Source organism: Lytechinus pictus, chromosome 4 (assembly GCF_037042905.1).
Source record: "Lytechinus pictus isolate F3 Inbred chromosome 4, Lp3.0, whole genome shotgun sequence".
In the NCBI taxonomy this organism is placed as follows: domain Eukaryota; kingdom Metazoa; phylum Echinodermata; class Echinoidea; order Temnopleuroida; family Toxopneustidae; genus Lytechinus; species Lytechinus pictus.
This window is the reverse complement of record NC_087248.1, coordinates 32,760,814-32,775,679: the sequence shown is the minus strand read 5'-3', so window position 1 is coordinate 32,775,679 and position 14,866 is coordinate 32,760,814. Positions and strand designations below refer to the sequence as shown.

The following is a 14,866-nucleotide window of genomic DNA, read 5'->3' as shown; positions in this document are numbered from 1 at the left end:
ACATGGACATTTCCCTTTCAAAATGAGCATAAGGTGAACAGTGTGCAAAACTGCTTTCTTTTCTCCTTTTTTCAGAAGAGTAGGCAAAAATTATATCAATAATACAAGAAGAGGGATGATGGGGAGGGAAAGACTTCAAAAGTCCTCAGAGATCAGCTCCAAGTACTAAGTCATTTGTACAAGCTTGGTGGTTACTGAAAATGCAATCGGTAAAACCAAGGAGATATCACTCTACAGTGCGTATCAAAAAAAAGTTTACACTTTGAAAAAGCCCTGGGAATTAAAAAATATAAAACATGTGGGTAATTTTTTCACATATGATCTTGGGTTTGGGTCTCATCTATCCAATGAAAGTAAAAGTTTTGACAGAATCTTACACTTGAATGAGCACTGTCCATTTTTGTAAAGCTCGCAGAAATCTGTTTGCGCAGAAATGCTCGTTTTCACGCTGTGTCAAGGGGGAAGGGCGAAATCAAACTTACCCTGCGAAACATTTCTCATACATTTTCCTTGCACTTTTAGTAAATTGAAATAAAACGGATACATTCAAGCATTTTGTAACAATTTTGCTACCCAAATTGAAATTTCAACACTTAGTAAGCACAACCTTTACCCTTGTTGTGCCAGCTGGATCTGAGGACATAACTGAATCTGAACAAAAGTTTATTTTAGACATCTCTAGCATTTTTTCACTAAGTTTTTATCATTTGAAGTGGGTTTACATTTCATTTTTCATTTAATACTTGTTTCACCACACTTTTCCAAGCTTGGCAATGATTAACAAAATGAAAATCAAGCCTTAGCCATTTAATGTAAATCACAGCTCAGTGTAAAGCAAATCTCGTCACAATGGCCTCAGTGTGTGGGGGAGTGGGGTGGGGCGCAATGCACTCCTCGAAGTGTTTAGGGCAAGGAAAAGAGTTTAAGAAGTAAAAAATATCTTCAAATCAATTTTACTAGCTAAATTCTACGTGCTCTTCATGATTAAGGTCTACTTTTATTCGCATAACTTTCAAAGTTCTGCGCAAATCATTTTTCACTAACTTTTCAAAAGTAAGTGGTGCTCACTCAAGCAGAAATATTTTTCGACAGTTATATCGTTATTTGCTTAAATGGATCTAGCTGACACAAAAAGGGTAAAGGTTGTGCTTACTAAGTGTTGACATTTTAATTTGGGTGGCAAAATTGTTCCAAAATGCTTGAACATATCCATTTTATTTCAATTGACTAAAGTGCAAGGGAAATGTATGAGAAATGTTTCGCGGGGTAAGTTTGATTTCACCCTTTCCCCTTGACACAGGGTGAAAACGAGCATTTCTGCGCAAACAGATTTCGGTGAGCCTTACAAAAATGGACAGTGCTCACTCAAGTGTAACATTCTGACAAAACTTTTACTTTCATTGGATAGATAAGACCCAAACCCAAGATCATATGTGAAAAAATTACCCACATGTTGTATATTTTTTAATTCCCAAGGCTTTTTCAAAGTGTAAACTTTTTTTTGATACGCACTGTATATATAAACTTTGAAAGTTATGACAGCAATCTAATAATTACCTCTAAAATGGCCAAAGTTCAATGACCTTAAATGACCTTTGACTTTGGTCATGTTACCTGAAACTTGCATGAGATGTTCAGTGATACTTGATGACTCTTATGTCCAAGTTTTATGAACTAGACCAATATACTTAGTTATGATGGTAATTCAACAAATACCCCCACCATGGCCAAAGTTCATTGACCTTAAATGACCTTTGACCTTGTTCATGTGACCTGAAACTCAGACGGGATGTTCAAAAACACTTGATTACTCTTATGTCTAAGTTTCATGAATCAGATCCACAAACTTCCAAAGTTATGATGGTAATTCCACAGATACCCCCATTATGGCAAAAGTTCATTGACCTTTGACCTTGGTCATGTGACCTGAAATTCCCAAAGGATGTTCAGTGATACTTGATCACTCTCATGTCCAAGTTTTATGAACTAGACCAATAAACATTCAAAGTTATGATGGTAATTCAACAAATACCCCCAATTTGGCCAAAGTTCATTGACCCTAAATGACCTTTGACCCTGGTCATGTGATGCGAAACTCAAGCTAAATATTCAGTAATACTTGATTAACCTTATGTCTAAGTTTCATGAACTAGGTCCATCTATTTTTTTAAGTTATGACATTTCAAAAACTTAACCTTAGGTTAAGATTTTGATGTTGATTCCCCAACATGGTCTAAGTTCATTGACCCTAAATGACCTTTGACCTTGTTCATGTGACCTGAAACTCAGACGGGATGTTCAAAAACACTTGATTACTCTTATGTCTAAGTTTCATGAATCAGATCCACAAACTTCCAAAGTTATGATGGTAATTCCACAGATACCCCCATTATGGCAAAAGTTCATTGACCTTTGACCTTGGTCATGTGACCTGAAACTCGCACAAGATGTTCAGTGATACTTGGTTACTCTTATGTCCATGTTTAATGAACTAAACCAATAAACTTACAGAGATATGATGGTAATTCAACAAATACCCCCACCATGGCCAAAGTTCATTGACCTTAAATGACCTTTGACCTTGTTCATGTGACCTGAAACTCAGACGGGATGTTCAAAAACACTTGATTACTCTTATGTCTAAGTTTCATGAATCAGATCCACAAACTTCCAAAGTTATGATGGTAATTCCACAGATACCCCCATTATGGCAAAAGTTCATTGACCTTTGACCTTGGTCATGTGACCTGAAATTCCCAAAGGATGTTCAGTGATACTTGATCACTCTCATGTCCAAGTTTTATGAACTAGACCAATAAACATTCAAAGTTATGATGGTAATTCAACAAATACCCCCAATTTGGCCAAAGTTCATTGACCCTAAATGACCTTTGACCCTGGTCATGTGATGCGAAACTCAAGCTAAATATTCAGTAATACTTGATTAACCTTATGTCTAAGTTTCATGAACTAGGTCCATCTATTTTTTTAAGTTATGACATTTCAAAAACTTAACCTTAGGTTAAGATTTTGATGTTAATTCCCCCAACATGGTCTAAGTTCATTGACCCTAAATGACCTTTGACCTTGGTCATGTGACCTAAAACTCAGGCAGGATGTTAAGTAATATTTGATTAACTTTATGGTCAAGTTTCATGAACTAGGTCTATATACTTTCTAAGTTATGCTGTCATTTCAAAAACTTAACCTTCGGTTAAGATTTGGTGTTGACGCCGCAGCCGTCGGAAAAGCGGCGCCTATAGTCTCACTCTGCTATGCAGGTGAGACAAAAACTTCATTAAAAAAAATCTTAGCTAAGTGAACTCCTCGCTTGGCTTCTGTGGAAAGCCCATTGGACCGGAAGGGTTAATGATGTTGTGAGCATATATATTATAGGAAGATATGAATATATCCTAGTAAGATGTGCAAATACTTATGACAATGTAAAAAATATCTTGTGATTACTACTCAAATTGTTGCAATTATATCGGTTCCATGTTTCCTGTGGAAAATCAATCCACACAACTTTTTAACCTGATCACATAATGATTTTGGAAAAGCTTACTAAAGTTAGAATTTGTAAATATATCTTCTATTCAACAAACCTCAAAAGCTGTAGCAGCTTGTTCCCAAATCAGAGTATGAAGATGCCTTAGTTCTGACCTTTCGAGCTTGCTCCGGTGATCTGAAAGGAACATAGGTTAACAAGTTCTTAAAGTGTTTCCCTTTTTTTCATGAAACAAGTGGAGCGCCTCTGGCAGTCTTGCCTGCAATCAACAATTCAATATAGCAGTAGTGCTGACTTTTGAAAACTACTATAAAATAATTATTTACAAAAAACGCCATTCATATTATGACTACATTGTACATTCAATAACCCTCAATGACATTTGACACTGATCATGTGACCTAAGACATGTCAGTGATACTTGATTACCCTATACAGATTTCATAAACTATATCCATAAACATTCGAACTTATGTGGCAATTCAACAAAAACCCCAATATGGCCAAAGTTCATTGACCTTAAATGACCTTTGACTTTGATCATGTGACCTGAAAATCGCACGGGATGTTCAGTGATACTTGATTACTCTTATGTCCAAGCTTCATGAATCAGATCCATAAACTTTCAAAGTTATGATAGTAATTAAACAAATACCCACAACTTGGCCAAAGTTAATTGACCTTAAATGACCTTTGACCTTGATCATGTGACCTGAAACTCACACAGGATGTTCTGTAATACTTGATTACTCTTATGTCCAAGTTTTATAAACTAGGTCCATATATCTTCTCTAAGCTAGGATGACATTTCAAAGACTTAACTTTAGGTTAAGATTTTGATGTTAATTCCCCCAACATGGTCTAAGTTCACTGACCCTAAATGATGTCTGACCTTGGTCATGTGACCTGAAACTCGAGCAGAATGTTCAACAATACTTGATTAACCTTATGTCTAAGGCTTCATGAACTAGGTCTATATACTTTTTTTTAGTTATGCTGTCACTTCAAAAACTTAACCTTCGGTTAAGATTTGATGTTGATGCCGCCGTCGCCACCGCCTTCAGAAAAGCGGCGCCTATAGTCTCCCTCTGCTATGCAGGCAAGACAAAAAGTGAATAAATCATTCATGCATTTTTCAAGACTTTTGATTTGATGACCTTCCATGTCCATATCTCTTTATCATAAATTAATCAACTTTTTAATTTTTTCTCAATAAGAGGTTGTCTTTATTCAATTGTAAGATCCATGTAAAAGATGATCACATAGTTATATAATATTGACTGGCTTTGAGGGAGATACCATATATATTTCCCAAAGTAGTCTCATATAGTAGTCCCGAGTCTTGATGAGGGCAATATGGGTCTATTGAGGAAAATAATGTGGTAGCTCAAAAAAATTATTGCCAGTCGATAAGATTATTATTACCTACAGCTATATTTTTTGTAATTCAAGCAATTTATCTACATTTGCCTGTTGTTAGGACTGTGTCTGATTTCTGGTTATTCGTGAACTTGACAAAGTAATTGTGACGTAAAGTGTATACAATCGCAGGTGTGCATCAATCAAGCCTAGCGCGCACACACACTTAACGCATACAAAAGACTTGCGCTTGGGTTTGATGAAATGGGAATATGGATATTATGGACCAATGATTTACTACATAAATGCAATTCTTGGAGGAGGGTAGGACAAATATTATGGTCCCTAGTCATTCAGCTAAACCCTGTCTTGGCCATTGTGACGTATTTTGTGTTCAGTTAATCGATCAGACAGACAAAATATGTGTTTATATCTTGTTTCTAAAATGCCTCATTCAGGTAATAATCCATTGTATTGGGGGTTAGGTATATTTTTTTTTGTAAAAACCCATCAATTGATGATATATCAAATGTCATTTGTAATGATCTTGAAATTCACATTGGCAGCACCAGTATAGTTTAAACGAGAGAGGACTACCTAAAGCTGCCATTTTTATTAATTGGAAACTGGTAAGAGAAAACAGTTATGAAACCGAGAGCTATAGAGTAACACAAACTATGCTTTTCATCCACTTTCATCCTCCCGTTCCTACTCTTTAGTCATCTGGGCCCCATTTTACAAAGAGTTATGATTGATTGGATCAATTGTTTCTGCAGGAAATTTGCAAAATGTACTTTGTAAGCAAAAGAGAACACAACCGGATTGTCAAGAAATCAATGAAATTATGAATATACATCATATCTAGAAAAATTTTGAACAAACATGCATTTTATATTTTGATGTTGCTGGCCATCCATAGTTGCGATTGATCAGATCAATTGCAACTCTTTGTAAGACGGGCCCCAGATTTTCACTACTTTAAAAATCATGGGGCTCTCACTGTAGCACCACTCCTAGTCTTTCACACTAACTGTAGAGATCGATAGAGGACATTCACACAGGCCACTTGAAATACAGAGATGGGTAGAGGACACTCACACAGGCCACTTAAACTGTAGAGATGTGTAGAGGACATTCACACAGGCCACTTAAACTGTAAAGATAGGTAGAGGACATTCACACAGGCCACTTAAACTATAGAGATAGGTAGAGGACATTCACACAGGCCACTTAAACTGTAGAGATGGGTAGAGGACATTCACATATGCCACTTAAACTGTAAAGATAGGTAGAGGACATTCACACAGGCCACTTAAACTGTAGAGATGTGTAGAGGACATTCACACAGGCCACTTAAACTGTTAAGATATGTAGAGGACATTCACACATGCCACTTAAACTATAGAGATTGGTAGAGGACATTCACACAGGCCACTTAAACTGTAAAGATAGGTAGAGGACATTCACACAGGCCACTTAAACTATAGAGATAGGTAGAGGACATTCACACAGGCCACTTAAACTGTAGAGATGGGTAGAGGACATTCACATATGCCACTTAAACTGTAAAGATAGGTAGAGGACATTCACACAGGTCACTTAAACTGTAGAGATGGGTAGAGGGCGTTCACACAGGCCACTTAAATTGTAAAGATAGGTAGAGGACATTCACACAGGCCACTTAAACTGTAAAGATAGGTAGAGGACATTCACACAGGCCACTTTAACTGTAGAGATGGGTAGAGGACATTCACACATGCCACTTAAACTGTAAAGATAGGTAGAGGACATTCACACAGGCCACTTAAACTGTAGATGGGTAGAGGGCGTTCACACAGGCCACTTAAACTGTAAAGATGGGTAGAGGGCGTTCACACAGGCCACTTAAACTGTAAAGATAGGTAGAGGACATTCACACAGGCCACTTAAACTGTAAAGATAGGTAGAGGACATTCACACATGCCACTTAAACTGTAAAGATAGGTAGAGGACATTCACACAGGCCACTTAAACTGTAGAGATGGGTAGAGGACATTCACACATGCCACTTAAACTGTAAAGATAAGTAGAGGACATTCACACAGGCCACTTAAACTGTAGAGATAGGTAGAGGGCGTTCACACAGGCCACTTAAACTGTAAAGATAGGTAGAGGACAAGCCACTTAAACTGTAGAGATGGGTAGAGGACATTCACACATGCCACTTAAACTGTAAAGATAGGTAGAGGACATTCACACAGGCCACTTACACTGTAGAGATGGGTAGAGAGCGTTCACACAGGCCACTTAAACTCTAGAGATGGATAGAGGAGGTTCACAAATGCCACTTAAACTGTAAAGATAGGTAAAGGACATTCACACAGGCCACTTGAACTGTAGAGATAGGTAGAGGACATTCACACATGCCACTTAAACTGTAAAGATAGGTAGAGGACATTCACACAGGCCACTTAAACTGTAGAGATGGGTAGAGGGCGTTCACACAGGCCACTTAAATTGTACAGATGGGTAGAGGGTGTTCACACAGGCCACACCAACCATAGTATATACAAGGGCTAAATCCAATCACATCGTATACAGAGTAAGCCTGTTAGAACCAATCACACAGCATAGGTACCTAGAACCAATCACAGTATATACAGACCTGCAATGATTTCATCCACCAGGTTCCTGGCTTGTTGATGTTTGTTGTTTTTAGTTAGGAGCTCTAGCTGAAGGACAAGCAGTTTGCCCACATCAGGTGCTTCCATGAAACGGCTAGTCAGCCGACGGCATGCTGTCTGGGCTTTGTCAGTTCTTCAATGTGAAATGACAGAAACAAATAGTCAGTGACAGGTTATACCTTGCTCTGATATGTATTCATGATCAACAGTATGTCACTTTGTTCTGCCATGTCAGAATATTGTACACAATGGTACAAAAAGATTAATCTCAATAACAACTTTACAATTGAACTTACTTGTCATGCTTTGCTAACAATTTGATTGTTTCCACAGCAAGATCAACAGACAGACTCTGATGGAGTATAGCTTCCTCAACCGCTGGAATGAAAAGAAGATATAATTATATGGTTATTCATCTATCGCAATTACAATCTAAGCTGTATTGTCAAACTATCTCAAAATCTATGCTGCCACTAGATCAGAAATATGTTTACCTAGCTTCTAAATAATGAATGCTATGACCCTACACCTTGTGACCCTTTAAAATATTTGTTGTGAGTGTAACAGACATGACATTTCATGCAGATGGCAAGTACATGTATATTACTCTTATTTTCTCTACAAACATCAATGCTAAATATATATGACAAACTCAGTAAGAACTCTTTGATTAGTGTAGATTTTTCTTAAAACTTTATGAATTATGATTTCATATTTGTTGGGTGGAATTGCCCGTACAGTTGAAACTGAATTTATAGGTAAAAGTCTAACATAAAAAAGATAACATTCTTCTGGCTATAAAAACAGAGTGACAATAACACCAAGGAACTTCCAATCAATTGCATATCACAATTTAAAAATCTCAAAATTAATAAATTCTTTTACAATAAATCATTTTGTCTCACAAATAATTTCAAATTACTTCTACTTCTTGCAACAGAAACTATAACTATGACTTTGTTGCAACATTACAAAGTCAAATAGTTATAAAAAAAAATTACTGAAAAATAAAATACTAACAACATTCAGTGAGACAAGTGGAGCGCCTCTGGCAGTCTCACCTGCATCACGCGATTCAATATAGCAGCAGTGCTGACTTTGAAAACTACTATAAACTAAATAATTCACACAAAAAATACAAAGTGACCTCTGACTGCGCCACAATATACAGGTCTCTTAAGTACATCAACAACCCAAGTTGGGGTGAAAAGTGACTTATTCTCCGGTTGCGGAGTTATGTGTCATAAGAGATTCTTGCACGTAGACTTTAGCGTTGACCTGAAAATGACCTTAGACCTTACCATACAACCTCCGAATGCAGGTCCCCGAAGTCCATCTACCATCCAATTTTGGTTGAAAAGTGACGAATGGTTGCGGAGTTATGTGTCATAATGTTTGTAACAGACAGACTGACGGACGCCATTTGGATCCCTAAAAACACCCTAAAGTGCTGTCACCTGACTCACATTAAGGTTTTTTAAGGTATGTCACGCGAGTCCCACATGCAAACTTTCATGTAATTAGATGTAACAGAGCTCGACTTTAAAATTCCTTTGTTTTAAACAATGGGATGCAAATGACCATAAATATTCTGTTTGAATGAAATTTTGCCCATTTTATTGTATAAAATCTTGATAATTTTTTCAACTTATAGTCCAAAATGATACTTGTCACACGAGTCGCACTCCTGTGTCATGCGAGTCACATTTTCAAATGATAATCAACCCAAAACAAAAAGTCAGATGTTAATGAATTTTTAAAATATTATTCTCAAATGCTCCAATATACTCTCCAGAAATTTTTTTAAAAATCTGGTGAGTATCTTCTGAGGAAATTACAAACCAATAAAGCAATGTCAGAAATCATCAATTGTGTCGCGTCACATGAGTCACAATAAACAAAATGAAAGACCTACTACAAAAACTACCGTAAATTCAAAATTTTGGTTGGACAATGTGTATTATCAATACTTTGATTGAAATAAATAGGAAAAACAAGTCTGCAATATACAATTTTCAAGTAATTAACATTAAGATGTTGAAATTCTGTGTAAATGTCATGCGAGTTACATGTACAATGGAATGGCTGTATGTGATCTAAATTGTGTTTGACAAATTATTTAAAGGGCTTTTTGGAATTGTAATTTTGAAATTTGCAAATAGCAAATACATGCTTGCAGGGATGCCAACCCTACAGGATGGTTTTCAGGAACATTAACATAATTTTTCAGTAACAAATGGGGGATTTTCAGGAACACATAGCAACATTAAAGCATAATCTGGGGCAAAATACTCATAAACTTTTGATTATTCTTATTACTCCGTTATAAACCTTTGACTGATTTCAAGATAAAGATGTGCACAAAGGACATGTTTAAAAAATAAAGATGTTTATGAGTATTTTGCCCCAGATTATGCTTTAATGTTGCTATGTGTTCCTGAAAATCCCCCATTTGTTACTGAAAAATTACAATTACAAAAAGCCCTTACAATAATTATATCGTTCAGGCGCGGATCCGTGGATGCAGATAAGGGGTAGGAGAGGAAGAAATGGAAAATGACAGAAAAAGGCGAAGAGGAAGGGATGAAGGGAAAAAGAGAAAGAAATAGTTAGAAAGAAATATAAAAAGTGAGGGAAGGGGAAAAGGAGAGGATACAATAGATGGGAGAAAAAACCGACGAGAAAGAGGGAAGGGGAGGACAAAGAAAATAAAACAAGTGGAATGCCTCTGGCCGTCTCACCTGCATCACGCGATTCAATATAGCAGCAGTGCTGATTTTGAAAACTACTATAACTCGCACAAGATGTTCAGTGATACTTGGTTACTCTTATTTCCACGTTTTATGAACTAGACCAATACACTTATAGAGATATGATGGCAATTCAACAAATACCCCCAACGTGGCCAAAGTTCTTTGACCTTACATGACCTTTGACCTTGATCATGTGACCTGAAACTCGCACAGGATGTTCAGTGATACTTGATTACTATTATGTCCAAGTTTTATGAACTAGACCAACACACTTTCAAATTTATGGCTGTAATTCAACAAATACCCCAATTTGGCCAAAGTTCATTGACCCTAAATGACCTTTGACCTTGATCATGTGACCTGAAACTTGCACAGGATGTTCAGTAATACTTGATTACTATTATGTCCAAGTTTCATGAATCAGATCCATAAACTTTCAAAGTTATGATGGTAATTCAACAGATACCCCCAATTCGGCCAAAGTTCATTGACCCTAAATGACCTTTGACCTTGGTCATGTGATGTGAAACTCATGCAGGATGTTCAGTGATACTTGATTAACCTTATGTATAAGTTTCATGAACTAGGTCCATATATTTTCTAAGTTATGATGACATTTCAAAAACTTAACCTTAGGTTAAGATTTTGATGTTGATTCCCCCAACATGGTCTAAGTTCATTGACCCTAAATGACCTTTGACCTTGGTCATGTGACATGAAACTCAGGCAGGATGTTCAGTAATACTTGATTAACCTTATGGCCAAGTTTCATGAACTAGGTCCATATACTTTCTAAGTTATGCTGTCATTTCAAAAACTTAACCTCAGGTTAAGATTTGGTGTTGACGCCGCCGCCGCCGTCGCCGTCGGAAAAGCGGCGCCTATAGTCTCACTCTGCTATGCAGGTGAGACAAAAAGGTGAAAAGGAGAAGGGATGATAAGGAAGGGGGAAATAAAGAAAGGAGACAGAGAAAATAGAAGGGAGGAAAAGGTGAAGGTGAGAGAGAATACAGGGAGGGTGGAGGGCAAAGCAAAGAAAGAAGTAGAAAGAGTAGGGATAAGGGATGGAAAATATTTTATTTAATATAGGAATAGATGGGAGGGAAAAAAGGAGGTTAGAAAGAAAGAAAGGGGAAGGTGAGGAAAAAGAAAAAAAGATGGGAAAAGATAGAAAAAAGAGATGGATCAGGGAGGGGAAATTAAAAAGGAAGGGGAGGAGAGAAAGATAAGAAAGAGGGGAGAAAAGTACCAAAAGGGAGAAAGAGAGATGGAAGGGGGGGGGACAAAGAAAACAAACAAGGAAAAGGGGAGAAAAGGAGAAGAAATGTTACTATTCTTATCAAAATGCTGGAACTCCTCTTGAATTTTCCTCATCTTCTTCCCCTTCCTCCTTTCCCTCTATCTATCTATCTATCTCAACCACTAGCTCTCATCTCTTCGAGATCTTTATTATTGGACGTCATTTCATATGCGCCTCTTCATCAAATTTTCTTTTCATTTCTCGTTTAGTTTCTCTCTCAAACTATTTTTTCTCTCTTTCCAACATGTAATGCCATGCATAGCCTTGTGAAAGTATATTTTACATATATCCTTAGAATACAAGAAACGGTTGTTTCATAATTATATATACAGGTATATACACAGTACAGCCGATAGTGATGCTTTATTTAATGAATTTGATTTTACTCTGTTATAGGCACACACTTGATGATTGACAGGGGGTATTTCGACTCGGGGTGTGCCGGAATGGGCGGTCGTACTTGATCTTGGCTTGACTAACTCCTTTGTTCCCCGCAAAGAATTAATGGTTAGGTTTAATTATGGACCTATGAATAGGTCCATTGTTTGATAGTTAGCCTGGGCTTGAGCAACTCCAAAACTCTTAACAAAAGAAAAGAATTGATTGTATAACTCCATTCTTACTTTGTCGGCAAGTGATAATTAACGAGTTGCAGTAAGTAACCATTCGTTTTAGTAGCTTTCGAAAACACATACTTTACGTTTAAACGTTGAAAGCAAATATATCAAGAAAATGTTCAATAGTTATCCTATTTCGATCTGCCAAAACGCTGTCTTCTATATTATAACAAGCTGTAACTTGGTTTTATTATTTTTTATTCATTGAGCTCCCCTCTCATTTCATCAAAACCACATCACTCCTTTCAATTGAGGTTCCATATACAAATGTTGACATTTCTATAGAAACACAATCCATAGGGATATATTATTAAAATACCACTTGGTATACATCCATGTTATAATTCCCCCGTTAAGACTCATCCAAAATGGTCTAGTTTATTTACAACGAAATTGGAGTAATTAATACCGTATGGACTATTCATAAAAAACAGACCTAATGAATAACGTACCAAGAAATTTAAATGATCGTTATTTTTATCCCCACTCCCTTCCTCTTTATGTTCTGTTATGAAAATAGCGTCAGAAACATTACCATCTAATAGGATTTACTTATAGGTTTACTTTCTCTCTCTAGGTATTTCTATATGCTTTCCGTTTGTTCCTTTCCATTCTTGATCTTCTCTCTCTCTCTCTTTCTCCTTTTAACCTTTCTTTTCTTCCCCTTTCCCTCTTTCTACTTATCTTTCCCACTTTTCAATCTTTACTTTCTCTCTCTTTCCCTTCCTACATGTATCCTTCATTTCTCCCGTTCCCATTTTCTCTCGCATTTATCCTCCTCCGTTGTTCACCCCTCTCCATTTCCTTTCTTCTCTTTCTTTTCTTGTCTCGATCCCTATCGTTTCCTTCTCCATTTCTATATTTCCTTTCTTCTATTTCTTTTTTATTCTCTCTCTCTCTTCCCTTCCTATTTTCTTTTCAAAGGTTTCAAAGGGGGTTGTTAGAGACCCGATTTGAACTGTAATGAAAAGAATATCCTTATTTATTGTTGTTCACCCATCATCAAATTAATGACCCCCTCCATTTCTAAGAACATCCTGTCATGATTTGGGAGGCGGATGTGATCAAAGGAGATCGGTGGATGAACGAGGAGCAAGACTATCCCGGACTCTTAACAATAACAAAAGAATAACAAAAGAACAAAACAACAAAAAAATTAATGAGTAAAGCCAGTTTTGCAGGTGTTCGCTTTGTGGCACCTCTACTTTGTATGATCTTGGTCAAGTAGTACCGTAATTATTTCAACCTTTCATTTCCCTCACTGGGTTTTTAAATAACTGTTTTTATCAAAGAATTGATGATCCCAATTGATTGCATGTTTTCACATAATGTGAATTCACAAATGCCCATAATGTTCATAATTCTGTTTTATCTAAGGTTTGTCATATATAGTGTTTTCTTTATTGATATGAAATGTATTCGACTGGTGATGTGTGGACTTCTGTTAATAACTTGTCAATTTTGATTTACAAACAATCAAGTCTGCTCAATATTTTTTTTTATTTGTTGATATTCTTTCTTCTTTCCACCCTGTGTCCCCCGTTAAAACACTATTTCGATATCTTATCTAGAGCGCTCCAGTGGCGTAACAGGCGGGGACAGGGGCGGGGCAAGCTGCCCCCCCCCCCTTGCCGGATTTAACCGGGAAAATAGAAAAAAAGGGGGAAAGAGAGAAAGGGGAAGGAAGGAAGAAAGAAAGAAAAAGGGATAAGGGAAAAACGAAAAAAATAAAAAGAAAGGGAAAGAAAAAAGAACATAAATAGAGAAAATGAGAAAATGGAAGGAAAATGGGAAAAGGAAGGAAAGAAGAACATGTGAGGAAGTACAAAATATTCTGAAATACTAACATGTTAGCATCATTAGCAATAGAGGGATATAAAATCAAAGGATATAATTGAATGGCACGGGCATGAATGACAGGAAAATGGGGGAAAGAGGCAAAAAGAAACGGGAAATGAATGTAGAGCTAAAAAGCTCATTGGAAAATCAGAATATGAAGAAAAGGGACAAGAAAAAAAAAGAAAAGAACAACATAACATGACCGAGCTGCCGAGGATTGAAAAATATAAAGAACGGGAAGAAAGGTGGATGGCGTCTATTAGAAGCTTGCTAAATTTTATGCAATACTGGTCGCAATCAGTACAAAAAACCCTTAGCCAAGGGCTTGTATATCAGCTACATGTATATAATCCCTACCTATAAAGATTTACCGCTGGCTATTACCGTAAAAAGCCTCTTGATGTTTGCTTTGGCTAAATTTCCAAAGCTAATTTCAAAATCATTTTAAAAGGCCAAAATAGAAGGAAGCAAGGAAGGGAATGAAAGAATAAGGGCAAAGAATTTACAAGAGAAAAAAAATTAAAGAATGAAAGAAAACACCTAAATATCTAAAATAAAAAATGTAATGTACAACATTTTCCGATCACACTAGTTTTGAAAACATAATGGTCTATCACAAGAGAACCGAAGTACATGTAAACCTAATGCTAATGTGCCCTAGGGTAAATGCGGGCGTGGCCAAATTTTTGAGAACGCGGGTGATTGAGGGTGCGGGTAGACACCCCCGTTCTCTCCCCTCGAATACCCTCGATTACGCAAAAGCACCCTAGGGTGTTTGAGGGCACGGGCGTGACGTTCCCCGCGGCCGGCACTGTATGTGTACCCAT

General features: G+C 36.9%; 1 protein-coding gene across 1 annotated transcript in view; it reads right to left on the bottom strand.

Annotated features, from left to right (window-relative positions):
- The window catches only part of LOC129258213 (testis-expressed protein 11-like), a 22,843-nt gene extending 7,977 nt beyond the window's left edge, over nucleotides 1–14,866 (bottom strand). The window contains exons 1-4 of the mRNA XM_064098029.1: nucleotides 14,863–14,866; nucleotides 7,827–7,908; nucleotides 7,512–7,663; nucleotides 3,606–3,685 (exon numbers count right to left, since the gene is read on the bottom strand). Coding sequence (XP_063954099.1) covers nucleotides 3,606–3,685; nucleotides 7,512–7,663; nucleotides 7,827–7,908; nucleotides 14,863–14,866 — 318 coding nt within the window. The remainder of the gene's footprint in view (nucleotides 1–3,605; nucleotides 3,686–7,511; nucleotides 7,664–7,826; nucleotides 7,909–14,862) is intronic.